This window comes from Labrus bergylta, chromosome 19, assembly GCF_963930695.1.
Source record: "Labrus bergylta chromosome 19, fLabBer1.1, whole genome shotgun sequence".
NCBI lineage: Eukaryota > Metazoa > Chordata > Actinopteri > Labriformes > Labridae > Labrus > Labrus bergylta.
Window position 1 is genome coordinate 7,995,295 of NC_089213.1, and position 21,822 is coordinate 8,017,116.

Here is a 21,822-nt window from a genome sequence, read left to right on the forward strand (position 1 = left end):
CCAGTAATGTTTGCTACTGAACTTTGGTTTCATGAGACACAAAACCACCAATAGGAGTAAAAAGGTCCCCTTTTTTATGGCCAAACAAAAAAATCTGTATTCACAATGAAAGCTGAAAAGCTCTGCCAGTATTTACATCTCAAGAAATCTTTCTGGGCTCAGCCTTAGAGATAGGGTGAGTAGCTCAGACATTCAGGCGGAGCTCGGAGGAGATTCACCTCCTTCACATCGATAGGAGCCAGTTGAGGTGGTTTGGGCATCTGATTAGGATGCCTCCTGGGCGCCTCCCTTTGGAGGTTTTCCAGGCACGCCCAACTGGGAGGAGACCACGGGGTAGACACAGAGTTTGCTGGAGGGGTTATATATCCCTTCTAGCCTGGGAACGCCTTGGAAACCCCCAGGAGGTGCTGGAGAATGTTGCTGTGGAATGGAAAGTCTGTGTGACTTACTGTGCCTGCGTCCAGCGCGACCCAACCTCGGAAAAGCGGAAGAAAATGGATTGATTGAAATCTTTCCCCTTTGGGCTCATCTTATTTCCTCTTTTGAGAGCCGTATTTTAGTTTTTTACTCAAGTCACTTATAGCGCTAGCTTGGCCAGCAATACGGAGCTGTAATTTGAATATGATGCATGTCTCTGTCAGAAAAAAGCTATCAAAGCAGATTATTGGCTCCGACTACACAGGAAACTGTTGAATTATAGACAACCGGTTTTAAGATTGCTTTCCAATCTAGTCACTAAAGAGAGAATATTTTACGTCTTAAAAAGCAACTTAAAAAAGCAGTCCTTGCAAATATAAGGATCTCTTACAGCTCATATATATCTCCTGTAGAACTAAAGTGTTATCCTACTCATTCTAACAAAGCTGTCACAGTACTGTAATGTTTAATTAATTTACTGCCCAAAGCGGTGCATTTTTATATGCACAGAGAGAGAAAAAAAAACATACCATAAACCAATGCATACCTTCTTTATTTCATTTTCTGTATGTCATGCCGTTACAACACAACCACGATAGTCAGTGCTAACATTTCCTTCTCAGCTGTGTGAGTTGCTCTATCACACCCTGTCTGTGCATGGAAACCTGTGATATGGTACAGTATATTTCATTTTAACAGCTCTTTACATCAGCAATGGTTGATTCTTTTTGTTGTTGTTGTAACTTGCAAAATAAACCTAAATTGACATATTCACTAAACCAAGAGAGGCGTATATGTCTAGAATAGAGACCAGACGTGGAGAAAGAAGACATGAAACAAAAGAAATTAACTGATGAGAGAAATATTCAGGCACTTAGAAATACTCTTGAGTCCTTGGCTACACTGTGCTTCTTTACATTGTACATGCATTTTACACCCTATCCTGATCCTGTTGTGAGGAGCATGAGGTTACCTTTACAAGACAAGGCTAAGGGGTGAAGCACATTCAATAACTAATTAAAGGGATTTCAAGTATTTCACACAACATCTACGTTCCTATTTACAAGATTTTCTAGCATTTTCTACCCATTGCATATCCCCTAAGACATAATTTTAACAACCATTATTGTACAGTTTCTGTGACAAACAATTGAAACATGAGACTTTATCAGATACCAGCAACACTCAGAATCCAAAATGTCACCAATTATGTGCAGTATTTCTTAAGGTTATTATGTAGAATAGGTAGTGGTTATCAAAATGACCTTTTTTGGGGAAAAAAAAATCTAATTTCCTGTACTTCTTAATTTCAATCCTGTCGCTCATGTGGCTTTCATTGGCCTTCTCTGGTCCTATGATTAAACGAGCTCCCGCGGCGGTGGTGGCAGGAAAGCCATTTGAGAAAATGACAGCATCAATTTTCTCTTCGCCCGCTGCCAGTAACATTACTGTACACAGTGTTATTAAAGGGAAATGATGCATGCGTTGGCAGCTTGACTTGACTGGGAATGTTTGTGTTGATTTGTCATGTCACGTTGAGATGAAAGGGTAGCCTATCTTCCCCATGTTTGAAGAAATCTGTCCTCCCCTTGAAAAGGCTTGATATGGATGAAATTCAGTGATGGGAAAAGGTACAAATGACAAGAAACAGCAATCAAACACAGAACAACAGCAATAAGAGTCTACAAAAACTGACATTTAGTCTTGTGCTTTCTTCTACGGTGGCCAAGAAGGGCGACTGAACGGCAATGGCCAAAAGGATTTACAATAGGGGATGTGGGGAAAATTTAGAAGCAATGCATGGTCCAAATCAAATGTAACGACTTAAAGGGCCAATATGTAAGATACCTACTGAGTTAAAACATAAACTGACCTTACTATATCGTCAGAAATTATGGAAACATGCTAGGTTGAAGGGCTGGCTTTTCTGTCACAGCCAGAACACAGCAGCCAGTATGTCCTCCTAAGATTCGAAACTGTGCGTTTGAATTGTCCCTCCTATCTCCTTTCACTATCCACTTTACCTTAACCCCGCGAAAACGTCATGAGGTCAAGGAAAGATGTTAGGAGGATTCATGAAGGACTTAGGGAAAGGCGATCTCATTGCTCAACCCGACCACATTTTCCACTAGGCGACGTCATTAAATGCGACGGGCCGGCGGAGGTTAATGACGTGAGTCTGCCGTGTTGAAACTACAATGTTTAGAAAATGGACTACAGAAAACGCATCTAAAAAATTTTCCCCTGTGCCTTCTTACCGGTGAAATAATCCTAATTACCACAAGGTTGGGATTGAAATAAAAGAAATATAGACTACCAAGCTACAAGTAACAAAAGTGAAACCATCAGCTTCCAGTCCAGTGAGAAATCAACATCAACATAAATATGATTGGATGAAATTAATTGGTTACATTTATATAAGATATAACCTACACATAATGTTTAAAGCATACAAATGTACAACTGCACAGCATTCTTAAGTGAATTAAATATGTTGAATAAAACATCATCTGGATAAAAATGTCTCTTATCTTTTATCCCTTACATGATCTGTGTCACTTTACGATCATCGTTCATTTCCGTGAACGGTCGGATGCGCGACTCGCTTTAAATGTTGCGGCCGCAAGGAATTGTGGGGCGGCATATCTCATCTCCTTTCGTAAAGGATGGTCCAGTGTATCCTAAGCTAAAGGAGGTTATAAAGGAAGCATTGACCCACCTTTCCTTAACTTTTAGAGAATTCGAACGGCTCTTATCATGGCCGCCACTTAAATGCTTCCGGGGTTAAGGTAAAGTGGATAGTGAAAGGAGGTAGGAGGGACAATTCGAACGCACCCTGAAGCTTAAGTGTCCGCGACATGGCAACCTGCGTGCTAATCGACTCGTGTGGCGTTTCAGCCACTGCAGGTCAGCTCTTCTTGTTGGCCATCATATACTTCTGAAACTTCTGATTAAAACAAATATACAAAGACTGACTCTGACAGACAAGAAATAAAGACAACAGTGACAAACGTTAACTTCACAAACTGAAGGACGAAGTCCACTAAAACAGTTTATCCACAGTTGTTTAACTTTTACTACAAACCTCTGATTCCAAAAGGTTAAGAAGAAACTCAGTGACACAAGATTATTGAGAGAATAATTCCAACTCAAAGTCTGCTTTCTAGCTTTTTTTCCCCAGAACTTTCATCAACTCAAAGTGTTTATCTGCAGAGGGAGTTGGCTCAGTCATAATAACACGATAGCGTTATGACACAGGCGCCCCCATTGGTGCCCGCAGGAAGTGTTTATGATGAGGCAAGGAAGGACACTGATTAAATAAAATTAAAGTGCTGATGCAGAAAGTAGTTGAAATTGAAGGCAGCGAGACAGAAAGAAGGAGTAAAGTTGTAGCGGTCAGGGCAATGAAAGGCTGCTTTCTGTTTCAGTACTGTTAAAAGCTGCTTCAGTTGATATTGCCATGTAAACTGCAAACTTCCCCAAACCTAATGTCACTGTAGGGCTGGGAAATATATATTTTTATCCATTAATCAGGTTTTAAAAAATAAGACTCCGAGATTTTCTCTTTAACTTACTCCACAGACCCTTGGGCTCCCGTAGTGTCTGGGTGGCCCCAGGTATGTGCCACCCAGACACAAGTTTTAGTTGCTCTGCCTCATCTCTGCTTTTGCTGTACCCTGAAACTGAATCTGAGGTTTTATTTTTAGGCAATATCACCCAGCCCAATGTCATTGCAACTAAGATATAGTAAAATATGAGAAATTTGCAGCAGGACATATAGATCACATCCCTGAATTGCCAGCTACCAGACCATCCAGTATTCAAGTCACAGGGAATCTGCACTTTTTCCAAACCATTCAGCAAACCCAGATTTCTACTGAATCACTCAAAACACCCTAAACACATCCCCATTTGTGTCCAACATCCTAAGTGTATGAACAATTTGCTTGCTTCACAACAAGGCCCTGTGCGTGAGCATTAACTCTAGGGAGGAGGGGGCAGGGGGAATGAGCTCTCTCCAATGTCTTGAATTTGGACTGCAGTACCCATTTTAAACACTAGGTGTCAGAGTTAACTATTGCTCCTTTAAGAAGTTTCATTTTTTGAATCCCAGTATTGCGACACTGTGTTTATCATAATTGTACTTACCGGGTTAATGAATACTGACTTAGTTTCTCTTAATTTTAACCTAGACAGCCAAAACAGTTTTGCCAAATGTATGCCATCTCAAATTGGTTTCTGGTCTTTAATCACTCCAATCCCCTTTTTGAAAAAAAAAACAAAACTTATTTTCTTGACAGAAACCGGCAGACAGATTTCAGTGTTTTCCTAACTGTAATGTAAAATATCCTGTTTCAGAGAAATTTTGCCTACCTGTCGCTGTCATACTAGTCTTCATTGTGATTTGTCAGTCAAAAAACAGGCCACTACAGCTAAAGGCAACCAGGATTACTCAACTTTGAACCATGTCTTCATACCTAATCTCCAATAGACTCCATTAACAAGCCATGGATTCTTAAATGCTGAATATTTGTCTATGTAGATATTTTCATTTCCCATAAAATGTTAACAAGGAATGAAAGATGCAGTTGGTTTAGCAAAACTGAAACTGTGCATTTTACCTTGGGCTTTTATGATACCAAAATGAGGGTTCTGGGAATTTGAGATCAAGGTCTTACAAATATATTTATTTTTTATTATAAGCTATTCCAAATTGTGTTTAAAAAACCCATTTCTATCGTTTCATATTCAAACCTGAGATTAAAATGTCCAAAACTCCCAATGCAGTTTTGTAGAAAAATCTATGTTAGTGTTAGACTTTCTGTCTCCCTTCACATCGTTTCACATCTCAGACCAGCCGGAACAAATCTCAGTATGGAAAAACAACAAAATTCCAAAAGTACAAAGACATCTCAGCAGATCTAATGCTCACATCAGCTAAAAGTTTGAATTAGTAAACTCTACAAATATGGGTCCTTTTACATACACATTTTGTTGTTCATTGGGTTATTTTAGGACAGTCACTTGACACTGCTGTCAGACAACAGTGCTAATGTCGTCAGCCGCGTCCGGTATCTTGGGCTTGCTGGGGAGAGACTTGAGGTACTCCAGGTGACGTCGGGCATCCTCCTGGTTCTGACGGACGTAATATACCACGTATGAAATGACCATAGCAAACCAACCAAACATGGTCACCAGCATAGCGTAGTCTGTCGTCCTTTTGGCCAGGCTACAGAGGTCAGTGTCTACGGCCAAGAAAGGTCGTCCCTCCTGGTCACGAAGCTCCGAGCTCCTGCACAGGACCCGGGCAGCAGCCTCATGGTTGTGCGCCATTCCACCAATGGCCTGCTGGAGAGCACAGTCACAATGCCAGGGGTTATCATCCACAATGACGCGTGCTTTGAGCCGAGCAAAGGCATCCTTGTGTACGCTAGTGATGCGGTTGTGGGAGAGGTCCAGCACCTGTAAAGTTGCCTCTATGCCACTGAAGGCGCCTTCCCCTAAAGTCTCCACTGCGTTGTAAGAAAGGTTGAGCTCCCTCAAAAGCCTGAGTCCATGGAAAGCTTGATCCGGCACGGCGCCTATCTGGTTGTGGTCCAGCCTCAGCAGGACAGTGTCGAACGGGAGGCTGGGGGGGATCTCTTTGAGACGGGACTGACTGCAGGAAACATTGAGGCCGTGGAGGTGGGGGTCGCGGTGGCACATGCAGCCCTTTGGACACATGCTGGCCGAGGGGAAGCACAGGGCCATGAGGACAAGGCTCTGAAGGAGCAGGCACATGGGGATAGAGCGCGACAGCCACAAGTCCAGCAGAGTCATACTGACTGGTCGTCAGCAGCATCCCGCCTGGGGCCACAACACCCCCACTGGTCTCTTACACACATCGCATGGTGGCGACTTGTCCTCACTTTCCGCCCACTTGAGATACTGGAACGGGAACAGATGTTACCATTCTGCCTTAAAGCCTGCAACAAAAGAAAACAGAAAGACAGTGAGGAAAATCGTTCTTGCATTTCATACATCCATCTACTAGAAGCTGTGGCTTAGTGGTAGAGTTGTCTGCCAATTGGAAGGTTGGCGTTTTATCCCAGCTACTGCAGTCCACTTATTGGCAAGACACTGAACCCCAAATAGCTCCTGGTGGCATAGTCAGGGGTGTTTGAATGGGTATGAATGGGACTGGTAAGTACTGATTGCCATTTTACAGATCCTCTGCCATCAGTGTGTGAATGTGGTGTGAATGGGTGACGGTGACATGAAGTGTAAAAGTGCATTGTGCGGTCAGAAGACTAAAAGGACTCCGTATAAGTACAGCCTGTCCATCCATCCATCCAAACACTGAGCAAGTTATTCCATTTTTCTTTCCCCCCACAGTATTCCAGCTCTTTCTGGGGAATGTCAAAGTGTTCCTTTAGGCCAGATGAGATTTAAAATCCTTCCAGTAAGTCTGGGGTCTACCATTGAATATCCTACCACTTGGGAATCGCCATGCCCTTTCCTTTGGAGTAACACAAGTGGCTTCCTTTTAAAATGCGAAAACCATCTCAGAGGACTATTTTTTTTTTAAGTGACAGAGCTGCAGCTCTACTCTGAGGTCAATGTCACTTCTTCAGCCTGCTCATCTGTGAAAGAGTTTCTTCCCCTCTCACTAAATGACTATCTTTTATTTCTTTACAGAGGCGCCGAGTGTATCACCCTCCTGCAAAATGGTAATGATGGTAATTGCATTAACATTTTAGCTTTATACAGTTTACAGCAAACACTGGCCTACTGTTTAAGAAACTCAGAAATGTGAAACAGCTGAATGGCTCCGCATGAAGCAATTATAACTTGCCTTGAAGCTTTTCCTAGAGTTTTATTGGAGGCACAAGTTGGGTTGGTTGTTGCAAAATAAGTGTCATCCAGCAGTTTTACTTCATGACTCCACCTGCAGAAATCTCCAAATGTATTTGATGAACAATGTACAGCGTGCACAGGCATCAGGTGGACAGCCCTTACACATGTACAGAAGCATAGTCCACCAAGCAGGCGACCCTGGTTTAAGTCTGGCCTGCGGCCCATTTGTAACGAGTTATACCCGACTCTCTCACCCGATTTCCTACTCCATCCATTGTCATATCTAAGTAAATGTAAAAGCCCCAAAAATAAATCTAAAAAAAGGCTTATGAAATGCATTCCTCTCCTCTGCAGCATTTCCAGCTGATGGTGCCCTAGGTCAAGGGTTTCCCAAACTGTTCAACTTTAAGAGACTAGGGACCCCAACTGTCCCTGGAGGTGGTTAAGGCACATAACTTAGAGCACAGCCACACACTAGGCCTATTTTACTGGTAAAACAAAAAGAACTGCATAAAAAATACAATAGCCTGAAAACCATAAAACAATTTAATATATTAATTTATTGTAAGAAAGGCTAGAATCAGAATACTGTAGTTATTTCAAAGAATAGACTTTAGCACTGAGTGGACATACAAAACATACCAGACACACAGATGTGTTCATCCTGAAAGAGCAGCAGACACCTACACTGTTCTGCTGTCATGTGCAAAGTATTATTTTTTTTTAAACATATTTTCATTACACTTACATTAATATAACATTATTAGAAATGTAACTACTTTTTGTGTATATATTTCTACAATAATGGGTCTTTTTTTTTTTTTAAAGGAGGTGTTCGATCCAATTTTCTCATAAAGAAGGTGCGTAGGGTGACAAACTATTACTTGAAAAGAAAAAAATCCCACACACTACTCTTGCTAAGTATCACCAATTTATTAGAAAAATCACAATGCTTCGGTCCCTCTGAACCTTTGTCAAGTGTGTTACAATAATGGGTCAAATTTACAATTATTTAACATCTGTATTGTATTTTCTGAAAGGCATATTTCGACCCCCCCCCCCCTCTTCAATCACAACTCCCCTTAGGGGTTCCACCCTTACTTTGGGGAAGCACTGCATCATAGTGACCGTCTAACTGGCCTATAATTAAAACATCCCTGTCCATGATTTTTTAATGCATGCTAAATAAACATGATTGTAATCTTCTTCTTGTGTCAAGTATGGTAAAAACTGTGAACAGCAACATTACTGCACTTGATGATTTATAATAAAAGGTTGTTAACAAAAGGTGACTCATTTGGCTCAGGCTGATCTCAGACTGTTTAAGTGAGTCACAGTCTCACAGCACATCAAAAGACACCATGAAGAGCCTTAACAGACAACATGAAAAACGGTCGGTTCACTTTCACAGTTCAGAGCCTTAAAAAAGAAGGACGTACTGTCTGTGTGCAAATACTCGTTTCTTGTATTCCTTGTAACGTATCACCATCTTTTATACTGTATCTAACTTCAAAGCAGTTTTCACACATGCACTCCTGAAAATATCTAGATCATTTCAGGAGGACAGCTCCGGAGATTCTCCTGACCTCTCTGTTCACATATGCTCCTCACACCGGGGACTATCCCCGTCAGACGGCAGGGGGAGCGGGGGATCTTCTGAGGTAAGATGTGACGTGTAAGAAACAACCCGGAAGTAGCGGCCGAAGCAACAGAGTCCGCTACACGGCGCTATAATGACAATATTTGCCTTTAAATCAATGCTGTAGTCCAATGGAATGACAACATCCACAACAGAACAGAGAACAACATACTGACGAAAAGAAAACATAATGCAGCCATTTAATTACATGCACGGAGATCGTAGTGGCTGCATGTATATACTCTATGCAGACGCTGTATATAAACGTAACTCCCCCCTTCTATCTGCTCGAGGTGAATTCTCCGGAGAATATCCTGCTGCGTTCTCACATCAGCTCACTCGAACTTGCAGCGGAAAAAATACTAGGGGTCTGGAAAGAGAAACTCCGGGTGAAGTCCGAGCCAAAAAAATTCAGGTGTTTGCCTTTCTGCAAGTGTGAAAGCAGCACCCATTACAAACACATTTTTTGTATAGAAAAGTGTAACTTTAAAGAAGTTAACAAACTCAAGTGAACTTCAGTGCACTTCATACTAAGTGGACTGACTTCAGCATAACAAAGTTAGAGGACACCCTCCAGAAATGACAAAAGAACGGAGCCATGAATGTGCGTTGAGAGTTGGTTTTATTGAACGAGCTGCTGAATCAAGACGAATTGGAGATGAGGACTGGCTCTCATAATCCGTTTTACAGAAGAGGCTTCACATTCATGTTTCCTCTTTATTACTGAGAGGCAGAAACTGAGTTTTTTTCTGAGACCTTGAAGACCAATGAAAATATACAGCAATGCTACATCCACACAGCATCTCTCTTTCTCTATACCACATTCCAGGAAGTGACTCTGAGAGGTGCACCATCCATTTCTCTGTGCTGACACAGGCCAGTTCAATAACATCTTATACAACATTTGAGCAAATGGACAAATGAGGGATCGTCTGTTTTCTCACATCATGCTGTTTATCCAGCTGCTGCTCAGTACCACCTGAGGAAAAACCTGTTGTAGTATAATAACAGGCTGTGTGTTTTGTATATTAAACCTGCCCTGTATTTACAAAGAGGCCTGATCCTCTGACATACGGCTGCATTGTGTTTGTTTATTCTCGTAAATCTCCTTAGCCACTGATTTGTTCACTATGAGAGATGCAGCATAATGGGTCTAATGAAAGCTGAATGTCAACCCTCACGGCATCGATAATTGCCATAAATGTCTATAATATCCGACTAAACAAGTCACACACACAATAATGGAGGTCATTCTACTTTCTTTTGAAGGTTAATTAAAAGCAATAGTTTGTACTCTTTCCAGGAATGTCCATTGACTGACCTACGTTTAGAAAATGTGCATAAAATGTTTGCTGATATCTGCCTTGAGTATATAATATACCAAGTGCATCCTCTCTGAGCCATGAATGTCTACAAATATTGTCTCAACCCATTTTGGAAACACTGAGATAGACTCTTGACAGGAAAAGTGAAAATCAGGAAATATCAAGGAGCGACAGAAGTCATCTTTAGGTCAACATGGATGAACAAAACATCAAAAACAAAATGAGACGTTCAGTCTGGACCAAAGTGATGGACTGACAAAACATCCCCCTCCCCAGAGTCACACAAGCCGGCATGACCAAAAAAAAAAAAAAAAAGAAAAGAAGAGCTGTCAGAGTGAATTTGAAGCCATTAGCTTGAGGGGTCTTCCAGACGACAAGAATATGTCAAGTGTGTGACGTCTTAGTCCTGCTCAGAGCCAGGAGATGAACCTTTGACTAACATCTAGATTAAAACCCTTTTTTTATTTGAGTATTTAATATGATAACCTATTACAGGATTATATACATTTAAAAAGGTAAGTCTGGTAAGGTGTGGTCTGATTAAGTAGTCCTTGCTGAGAAAAACATCTAAATAGTCAATGTACTTTCTCACGCCTGATACCGTTCCGCTCTGTGTAGGAGGAGCTCCGTTGTTTTCCAAAAACTATTTAACACCTTAATGAGACTCACTGTTGCACTGCGTGACACGTCCTTCATCACCATGAACACACACGCTGTAGTTTGCCTTCAAAAACACACACACACACACACACACACACACACACACACACACACACACACACACACACACACACACACACACACACACACACACACACACACACACACACACACACACACACACACACACACACACACACACACACACACACACACACACACACACACACACACACACACACACACAGACTTGCTGCAACAACACAATCTATCAGTGAAAATAGTCTCTGACTAATGCACTGTTTCTTTCTCTTACAGTGACATTTGAACATTACAAAGACCAGCTGTTTTTAGATAATAACTGAATGTCTTTAATTAAAAATACAATGTTATGATTTAGGCATGTCCCTGTTTAGTTTATGAGAGTCCACCCACACACTGTAAATAATAATGGATGAAGCCTGAAGTGACATCACCCATCTGTTCCTGCAGGGGGCTCTGGAGGCTCATCAGCAGCAGCCGCCATGCTGGAAATCCTGTCTCAGTCTAACTTTCAGTCAACCTAACGACAGACTGAGAGCTGGAGCTGAGGCGGGTTTTAAGCCTCCTGACAAACCGTTACACCACGCCCACCTGTCAATCATGTCAGCTACACGCCTAACTAAGGATAAAATGTATCGTTCATAAAATCTAAACTGAGCCATTTACAAACAAGTTGTGTGCCCATGATGACAATAACTAATCACACCTATTTGTTTTTTTGTACCAGGCTGTAAACATGTTTATTTATGCTGTAAGGCTTTTTTGAATGTTGTGTTTATGTGACTTCCAGTGTTCCTGCAGCCAGCCTCTAGTGGACACTCGAAGAACTCCAGGATTTTGCACTTCAGCCTCGGCTTCATTTTTCAACAACGAAGGTTGCCACTTGGTGTCACCAGTGGTTTAGTGGTGCCTGGAGAAGTTAGAGTACTATACTACATATAGTATACTTCATAATGTTACACTATACTGAAAATTGTACATTTTTTGACACACAGAAACACCTGGAGGCAGATAGTGTTTCAACAAAGAAGATCCCTGCTAGGTTCCCTCATATAAATTTAAATCCATGAGTATTTGCTGTGATGTGTACTTAATGTACTTGCATTCGACGGTACACACTCTAGTATGTAAAGACGGGTGGTCCTTTGGGGGCGACAAGAGATGACATCTTAACCGAAGCAGAACTAGAGAGGGGAAAAAAGTACGAAAATAACAGATTTATCTTTTACTTTAAGAACTAAATGTAAGAACTGAACGGTTAACAAAATTCATAACCTAAACTCTTTAATTGCTTCTTATATCCCATCATCTCTTTTCTCTGCTGTCTCTCTTTTTCAAACCCATGCTGACAAAACTACTTTAAGAACATTTTAAAAAATAACTAAAAGAACATTTCACTGTTATTTTTTTATCAATTATACAACTCCAATAGCCAGTCTACATAAAATGTTCCAGGGACTTCTTTAATGTACACTATCGGGGCCTGAGGTGTATCCTTTGACCACTGATAAAAACCAATAACATTTACCTCCTTTGCTGATTCCAACTCGTATCACCATTCCTGACCAGTGACCACATTTCATGATCCAATACTTGTGATAACTGCATTAAAATCCTCACGGAAATGTTAACAGCTGAATAGCTCTGCATGAAGCGAATGTAACCCGCCTAAAAGCTTTCCATAGAGTTTAATTTGAGCACAAGCGGGGGTTCCTCGTCACAAAAGTAAGTGACATCCAACAGTTCCACTTAATGAGTCTACCTGCAGAAACCTCTCAACAGTCAGTTTGTACTGCAGTGCTATTAGCTTTATTTAACAATGTACTGTGTGCACAGGCATCAGAGGGACAGACCTTTAAAAATACATCAGGTACCATTTACCTCCTTTGCCGATTCCTACTTATATACACAACTAACATCAAAGTTTGCAGCAGATTTTCAGAATACATCGCTTTGAGGAGGTCACTTACAAGACTTGTTCACATGTGCAAAAATCACTTGAAGTCTTGCGGTAAACACAGACAACCCAATCTTTAACTCCAACTTTATCTAAAGTTTCTCCTGCTGCCCCGCCATGATTGTGAGAATGCAGCAGGATGTATTCAGCAGGTGGGGAGGGGGTGGTGACACGACTGTAAAACGGCTGCATGATGTTTTCTGTTCTCCAGTATGTTCTCCTCCGCTCTTTTGTTGACGGTGTGATCCCGTCAAACTACACATGGCATTGATGTAAAGGCAAATATTCTCATTTTAGCGTCGTATAGCGGACTCTGTTGCTTCAGCCACCACTTCCACGTCGTTCTCTTCCTCGGGATACCCCTTCTGTCCCCTCTCTCGTCCTACACGGAGAGTCTCCTGCTGCAAAGTGCACATGTGAACAACCAGGATCAGGAGCATTTCCGGGGCAGTCCTCCTGATCCTGGTTTGTAGACATTTTCAGGAGTGCACATTTGATTTATACGCTGACTGACCAAATGTGAAAATCTCCCAGGTCTTTTAACCATGTAACCATGAGTTATCAAAAAAAAGCAACCTCCGTACAATGTGTGCCAATCAAGACATGAGCTAATCATGAACCAGGCTGTAAAAATGTTAATTTCAGCTGTAGAAACAGGCTTTTTTTGAATGACTGTGTATGACTATTGGGGCTTCTGTAGTCAACCTCGAGTGGATTTTGCACTTCCGCATCAGCTAACCCGAGGTTGCCGCTTGTTTTATACACAGCAATTTTTGGTCCAAGTCCACGTCTTGCTCAGCCTGATGGTTGGTTAGTAAAGTCACAGACCCGTTTCTTGTCTGCTTGTGCATGTGTGAGTCCTATACTTCATCTTGCAATTTCTGACGAGGACTACCAAAGATAAGAGGAGATTAAATAAAAAAATTACATTCAACTCTTGTAATGAGCCAACTAAAACCATGTAGCTACTAAAAACAGCATCAAGGAAAATCAGAGGAGGATTTTTCTGTTTCTTCTATTTTTGCACTTCAGGTTAAAGTGAATATGTTCAGACAAAAGTGGAAAATATTTATTTTTATCCCCTTTAATTTTAACCACCTTCTCAAAATGCAAATTTTTTTTTAAAAAAAATCCTCTTCTCATCATACCTTGCACAAATTGTGAAAGTCTGACCTTTTGCTTGCCATTTGGATTTCATTTTAAAAATGCTAAATAGATTTCCTCCTCCTCGCACTCTCCTGTACAGGAAGGATTCAGGCGGGGGAAATCTTCAAAAATCCCAGCCAAGAGTGAGGAGGTGTGACCTCTCTGTTCCCTCGGTTCTCTCACTCTGCATTTGCTATTAAACATTAAAAGAGAGCTGGCCTGTGCCTGCTGAAAAAAAGAAAGAAGCCCTTTCTTAATTTGAGAGTGAGAACCGTCTGTTCTTTTCTCTTCCTCCCCGAGAGACACAAATCTTCATAACCCTCTGAACTCACAGTCTCCCCGTGTCTTAAAACTGAACCATGTTTCAGCATCTAAAATCCTCCATCCAGCATTTATTAAACCTTTTTTAGAATACAGGAGGATACAGTGGATTCTTTACACACAGGGATTTGTATAATACTCTCAGGTCTTTTGGAAGTAGGATGAAAATGGTGTTCCTACACAGAATATCAAGCCGTGTGAGCAGCTCAGACATCTCCAATGTCAGGTCACAGGTTCTCCAACAACGCCTTCTCAAGAGTTCAATTTTTCTCTTTCAGGATTTCAAGGATTCTCCGGCTTGGGTTATAAAACCTGACATTTGTTATTCATTGATAATGTTTCAGTCAATTAAGGCGCCTAATGGCTCAAGACTGACACGGAGAAAAAAAAAAGAAAGAAGAATGAAATGTCCCAATCCCAGAGGGAGAACCAATTTAAAAAGCAACCTCAAGGAGGGCGTTCATCTTCTTCTGCGATTAAAAATGCCATTATTGTCGGTGCAATCTATAGATGCTGGAAAGATCCTGACTTATGGCGACACACACTCAGTATATTTGCATGCACAGTTAAGAGGAGCTATGGTGACAGCTCGATTATTTCATCTAATTGGACTACTGTCCTTGTCCCAAAAGGCAAGCATCGAGGGAGAGACGATGTATCGACGGGAGAATGTGTGACTCACACCTTCTATTACGTCACATACCAAACATTCAATGAACAAGTGAGCAAGCGGCAAACGGGTTGTGTGTTAAACGATTAAAACATGGACAACGTTACAGCTCTGTACATTTCAGACGTGCTCTACACTTCACTTTTGGTACGTATCAGATACATGCTATTCCTCATGGGGATATTCAGAGGCAGATGAAAACTAGACATCCGATACCGATCTTTTGAATGATCAGAACTTACAGTATTATTGTTGTTGTTGGTATCATACGACTACACAAAGCTGTAGTAAACCCGGCATTGCACTGTGCTGGCTTCACATACAAACAGGAAGCAGAAACAATCGTTTTAAGAATCGTACTTGTGATCGTATAGAAGGAGCTGATCCATTTTGTCCGAACGTCGTCATGGAGACAATTTGTAGGCTCCTCTTACAGTTCAGTCTGAACGTCTTCGAAGCGAGAAAACTGTACGAACTGAGAATGTTTTAAGTGCCCAACGATCTTTCTTGATGAGTGCCGGGATCGCCGCCGTCAGATCAATATCCATTCCGTAAATTACATCAATATGGGACCCGATACTGATGTAAGATCGGATCGGTGCCATCTCAAATGAAAATGCCCACCTAACCCAAAGTGTCTAAAAACTGACCGGCTGATCTGTTTACTTCAGCTGTATCACAGGTTTTTAGATCTAACTCAATCAATTAAAAAATGTCAAAAGCTTAGCATCCGGTAACTTAACATACATTTGTTTCACCTTCTTGCATGGAGGTCGTTTATCCCCTCCTTGAAGCATTCATCGTAACTCACACAAGACAATGACAAAGTGTGAAAATACCTCGTATGTCCAAAGATCTGCAGGTATGAGTCTGCATGGATTTGTACGTTTTGTCACTGCGGGTAATATTAGATGAGTACAGTCTTTCCAAGAATGCAGATTTGACAGAAATAGGATGCTTTTTTTTTTTTTTTTTTACCTGCATCTAAATGATCTGCAATCAGAATAGTTTTGCTCTTCCTGAGAAGTGAGGAGCTCGCAATCAGAGAAATCATCAGTCTGCTGGTGAGAAACGCTCGCCGTAAAGAGGCGAGACTGGCAGGGCAGACGTACTGTGACCTGCTTCACCTCTTCTTACAGGTTCAGTAATGAGAGGTCACATCAACTCACCTGTGAATACAAGGGAATTCATTCTGCGTATCATTTAGCAGGCTTAAACATGCAGCCGATTTCTGTGAATCCACCGGGGTCGAACCTGTTTAACCCTCTGGACGCGCTGTCATTTTTTTTTTTTTTTTTAATAGATCATTTTTTAAAGTATCCGAAGAACACAAGCTGATGTGTGAAGTCATTTAACTGTAAAGACTAAAGGAAAACAAACAAACAATGAAAGTACATGATTTCTAAATAAAAAAGAAAGAAAAAGAAAAACAAATATCTGTCAATTCCTCAAAACACTTTTGCTGCAAAAATTTAAAAACATACTGAGCACAGAGACAGAACAGAACAATGCTGCTGTGAGGTATTAATAAAGCAATTGAGCACAACTCATCTGACACTGTTTAAGATTTTCATCGTTTGAACGCCTGTAGAACAGACCCTGACTTCTGGCAACACACACAGTTGTAGGTGTTTCACATCCACTCAGACCGGGTACTCAAATCTGTGTGAACAGCCCGTTATGTGTGAGTTTTAAGAAGTAAATTCATGGTCATGATACACAAGATTCATGCACGTTAGGTATGAAGACGGCTCATGAATAAGCATCAATTTGCAGATTGGAAGTTAGATGGTAATACCTTCATTTTGAAACGTCGGCTCTGTTATATCATTTTGGGCTTTTCATAACTACAATTTCTAAAAAGTTTTGGATTTGCTCCAAGAGATTACTTCAGTTTGCAGCTATGCAAAATATGAGAAAAATCTGCAAAGATTACTGAATATTGTAACATGAAAATTACTTCTTTTTTTTTTTTTTTTTTTAAAGGGAGGGATTAAGTCACAAAGACAGAGATGTGTTTCAGTCCCTCCAGCGAGTTGTTGATTTCTCCTCTGGTGAGTGACAAACATACTCTACCTCTCTCACACCACACTGCAGAGGAACACAGTGACAAGAACAAAGTGAAGCGGTTACAAGCCAACAAGAGAAAAGGTATTTTTCTCAGGAGATATTTACTGTAACAACTTTCTATGGTGATCGAGTCTCTGTTGAGTTGTTAAATCAAATCACTGCAGCTTGAAAATCAGCAGCACATCAAGAGAGAAGATAACTGGATAGAAATCAAGATCACTGAAATCATCAGGAGCGATTCTGCTCTAATTAAAAATCTCATTCTGTCTCTATTAAGATGTAAGATTTACTAAGGAAGTAGCTGATAAATCTTCACAATCAGGAAAGCAGCGGGAGGTGATCAGAAAACACAATATCTCTAATCAGACAATTTCATTTTTAATTCAATAACTTCTTCCTAACATATGACTGGCTGTGAAGAGTTTACACCAGTCATTTTATTCGTAACTACGAAAATGGTCGGTTGTTGTAAAGCAGCGGTTCTCAACTGAGGGTCGGGACCCAAAAGTGGGTCGTGTAGCAATTATTAGTGAGTCCTCAATTTGTGCCTCGCAAAAGACAAATGTGTCAAAAAGTCTGAGGTGCTGTTTAAACATGTTTTTTTCCGTCTCTTTGTTCTCTCAGATGTTTTTTTTTATCTGAGGTCCAATTTGCACTAACTTGTTCATTTATAAGGCATTTATTGGGATTCTACCTCCTTACATTTCATCATGTTAGTCAGATCGTCTGGACGATTACACTATCCATTACAATCAGTCTGATGAATGGTTACGGTCCAGGTTCCTAGAGCTCATTCTGAGCTTGGAAGATCTGCTTTTGGCTTCTTTGCATCATCCGCTTGGAGTTCACTACAAAGCACTTTAAAGATCAAGGCACTGGTTTCTTTGTGGCCATTTTAGATCCTTAATTATTAACTTCTGATATTTCAATCTGCTCGGCGTCAATGAGGGCTATGCTCTCAATGATTTGAGTTCAAATAAAGACATGATAAAAACTTTCATTAAAACAATATGATGTGTTGAAAGGGTATCAGAAATAGTGATTTCTAAAGAGTTGGTTTCAGGTCTTGGTGATAGACCAGCTAAAAGGTCACATATCCATTTCACCATCTTTTTAACACTAATATGTGTCCCCAGCCTGTTGAAAAACCCCCCGATTATGAGAAAAGTCCATCCTCTACTTTTTTTTGCCTGCTCCACTTTTCAGAAAATGTGTGCTATAACAGGCTGTTTGGAGATTTTCCCTTCATGACATCACAAAGGGCAGTAACCCCTCCCCCAGGTGGGTGACACTCCCACAGCTAGGTGTTTGTTCTGCACTCTGAGACTGCCTTCTCACCGTAAACAATAGGAAATGGAGCAAGAAAGCCAGAGCCACCCAAGTCCTTCTAGAGAGGGGGCGTGGTGAGACACAGCTCATTTACATATTTAAAGGTACAGACACAAAAACAGCCTGTTCTGATCAGGACTGAAGTAGAGGGGTCTATAGACATGATCAAATACAGGATCAGAGTGGATTTAGAACAAGACACTTCACACACATGTTTTGAGGAGCTCTGAGACTTATTTACACTGGTTGAAGAGGAGGAGAACATGTGACCTTTAAGAACCTTTGGATTATAGGTTTCCCTTATACCGAGTATCGTAGATGCATTTCATTCTTACATGTCACTCATTGTTACTACTTTTGTATTTGACCATTTTCATGGCCAAAACAACAACAACAACAACAACAACAACAACAACAACAACAAGAGAGTGTGAGGTTTAAAATCTAACACTTCATCTTATTGTTTGAACAGCAGTACTAATTAAAGTTAATGCCCTGGGCCAGGGTTTTAATATTTATATACAACACTTAATTTTGGGGAACTAAACATAAACGGACTCTTTTCAATTTTATGTTTATTCAGCCAACTGCTCAATTGATCCCTCTTAAATAAAGCGCTCTGTTGACGTAGAATAAACACTAAACCTTTAGAGGTTAACGTCTAATCATAGAGGAGGTAAACAAGCCACTGAATTTCACCGAGCACTATTACAAGCGTTTCATCCCAGATAGATTGGAGAAAGTTTTTTAAATCATTCATCCATAATGTTGCACAATTACCTTCACAGGAAACGTAATCAAAGAATTAACCGAACGCACAAACGTTAAAAAAATCTCCCTGAACTTTGCCTCTTGCTATTTTTGGGCAGCCGGCATGACACGGTAAACATTTAGGCATATTTATGGAAAGTAATCGACATCAATTCAGATGGAAAATGGAGCTATTTATAGAGAGTGATGGCGGTGGTCTCCCTGCAAACACTTAATCAATTCTTGCACAAACTGTGTCACACAGGTGGGTGCCATGCATGCTAATGGGAGAGGCTGGAATACTTAGCTTAATCATTTTATTTACATTTTCTTCAATTCTTTCCTCCAGATGTTTTAAAACAAATGAATGTCAGCGTCTACCGATTCTCAGACAAGACATGACATCCATCGGAAACAGTATAGGCTTGTGATTCCCAGGGCAAACAGATAATCCATAGCCTAGTGAAAACACTTGTTAGTTGCAGTGCTCCAACACCTGCAAATAATCAATCCAATAAGTATACTGCCCATTAGACACACTGCAGGATCACACGCGTTGGAAAAGCATGCTTAAACATTTCACAAGACTAGACACCAGGGTCCCTGAGAGAAAAAAAAGAGTAATTTCTTAAGGCTACCGATGAGCTGAACATTCATTGACAGTCTGCAAAACCAATGCATTAACACCAAATGAGCAGATTTTTTTTTATAGTGTGTCTGTATGCAAATGAGACAGGACTCCATAACTGTTGCAGGGTTTTCCTCGTCTGGGAGGAGTCTGCCTTAAAATCCCCGAAAAAGGAATCAACATAAAAAAAAAAAAACCCTTCTGACCGGGATGCACCTCAGCTCTGCGGGGACTCCAGCTGTTCCCCCCATGTTTGGAAACCCCCACCGCCTTAAAAGAGCTATTTAAATGCCGCATGCATTTGATGCATTCAGCGCTGTGCTCTCATATGACAGACATGCCTGTGCAAACACAGCCTGTTGTCTTTACAACCTGCGCAAACAGCAGCAGATAACACAACAAAAGGCTCCACAAACACACATTTGTTATCAGCGTTTCCAGTCCAATAAACGCCAAGGCTGCCACAACTGTGGCCCCGATACGCCTCGGAATTAAACAACGTCACGCAAAAGTCTATTTAAAAAAAAAATCTATTTATACGCATTTATGAAGGTGGCACGCAATAATTAGACGTGCTGCAAAATTAGACCCAGATACTGAATCTATATGAACAACTTTATATATCGGCATACATTAAACACACTTAGCAGCGACAATGGTTGTAGGAATTTAACTTTAATCAACAGTTCGTACTTGTCGCTACCGCCCTCCGTGGCGCCTTCTACTGTGAAAGACTGTTAAGAAACTGCATGCACAAGTATAGATTTTCCATTAAATTAAGGGTTGATTATTGGATATTTATACGCCGAATTAATCTCTGGCTCCAACCCCTTAACATGCGTCTTTAGTTGCGTTTAATATGTCGTGTCGTTTCGGTAATAACCAAAGAGACATTAAATAATTTTAGTTTTAAATGGCGTCTGGCAGGATGGAGCCAGTGAAAACATCACGCACCAGCCTACCTGCTCATCAAAGCTTTGTTGTCTAACAGTGCAGAAAAAAAAATCCATAACACAAAATGCAAAAGTCCTCATATTGAATCCTGCAATGTCTAAATGACGTTTAACATGTTTCTAAAAACAACAGTAACCTACCTCCATGCAACACTTTCATAAAGGCAGCGACCGCATCAGACAGACTGCACAGACATAACACAGCAGCGACAGGCAGAGGAGCAACAGGCGACACCAGCGTCTCACCTGCACACACAGTCATCAGCTGCTCAATGAAACGTTCACATCACATGAAGCCCGTTCACACCGGCTGAGAAGACAGCCTGCCGGCACGTGGAGCCGCTCACTGTTGCACGAGGCGCAGTGTGAATTCGCATCTTTACCTTTCAGTATAAAACATTGCCCAGGAGTGAATGGGGAGAAAGGGAGGGGCTGTCGATGTGAAGGCACGAGATAGCAAAGACGACACCACTTCCGGACTTGACTTTGAGTGTAAAACAATTTTGCAAACACTCATGATGTATTTAAGTTTTATTCCCAGAGAGATAAATGAAGTGGATATCGTCATGGTTTCTTATAACTATAATGGTGACTAAACAAACAGACAAAGTAGTTTATTAAAATTATAACACTAAAATGCATGTAAAGTTTTTTTTTTTGTTGGAACAGAATAAGTTCCAATGAGAGACCTTCAAGGAAAATGTTTAAAAAAAAAAAAAAACTGTAAAATTGCTTAATCAGAAATGTACTGGAATCAAATGTGCGGAAAGGGATGTCTCATCTCTTTGTTTATCCTCTCCACAGACTGTGTATTAATCATCATTATACTTTAAAATCGTGCAAGATGAGATGCATTGCCTTTGAGTAGCAGGTGTGTGCAATGAACTAAACATTTTGTCCTTTTTGTGTTGTTGGAGCCTTGTTGTCAAACTATCCGTCTTACTGTAGTTTCTTGTTCCTACAGAAAATATAAGAGGTCCGTGCTCCTGTTTTTTACAAAATAAAAATCTAGTATTATTGTTTTTATTGTGTTAATACTTATTAGCAAGCATGTGCGTCTACAGTGCTCCCCACACCA

At 40.8% G+C, this 21,822-nt stretch overlaps 1 protein-coding gene across 2 annotated transcripts; it reads right to left on the reverse strand.

The window, feature by feature from the left end:
• Positions 1 to 954: 954 nt before the first annotated feature.
• lrrc3b (leucine rich repeat containing 3B) lies at positions 955 to 21,156 on the reverse strand. 2 transcript variants are annotated; one of them, XM_020638636.3, is made up of 2 exons: positions 20,991 to 21,156; positions 955 to 6,383 (listed from the first exon to the last, which is right to left on the reverse strand). In XM_020638636.3, the coding sequence occupies exon 2, from the start codon at positions 6,235 to 6,237 to the stop codon at positions 5,455 to 5,457; it is 783 nt and encodes a 260-aa protein (XP_020494292.1). In that variant the 5' UTR covers positions 6,238 to 6,383; positions 20,991 to 21,156; the 3' UTR covers positions 955 to 5,454. The 2 variants fall into 2 exon arrangements, with proteins under 2 accessions (XP_020494292.1, XP_020494293.1); XM_020638637.3 differs by having other exon boundaries at positions 20,886 to 21,009.
• Positions 21,157 to 21,822: the final 666 nt, after the last annotated feature.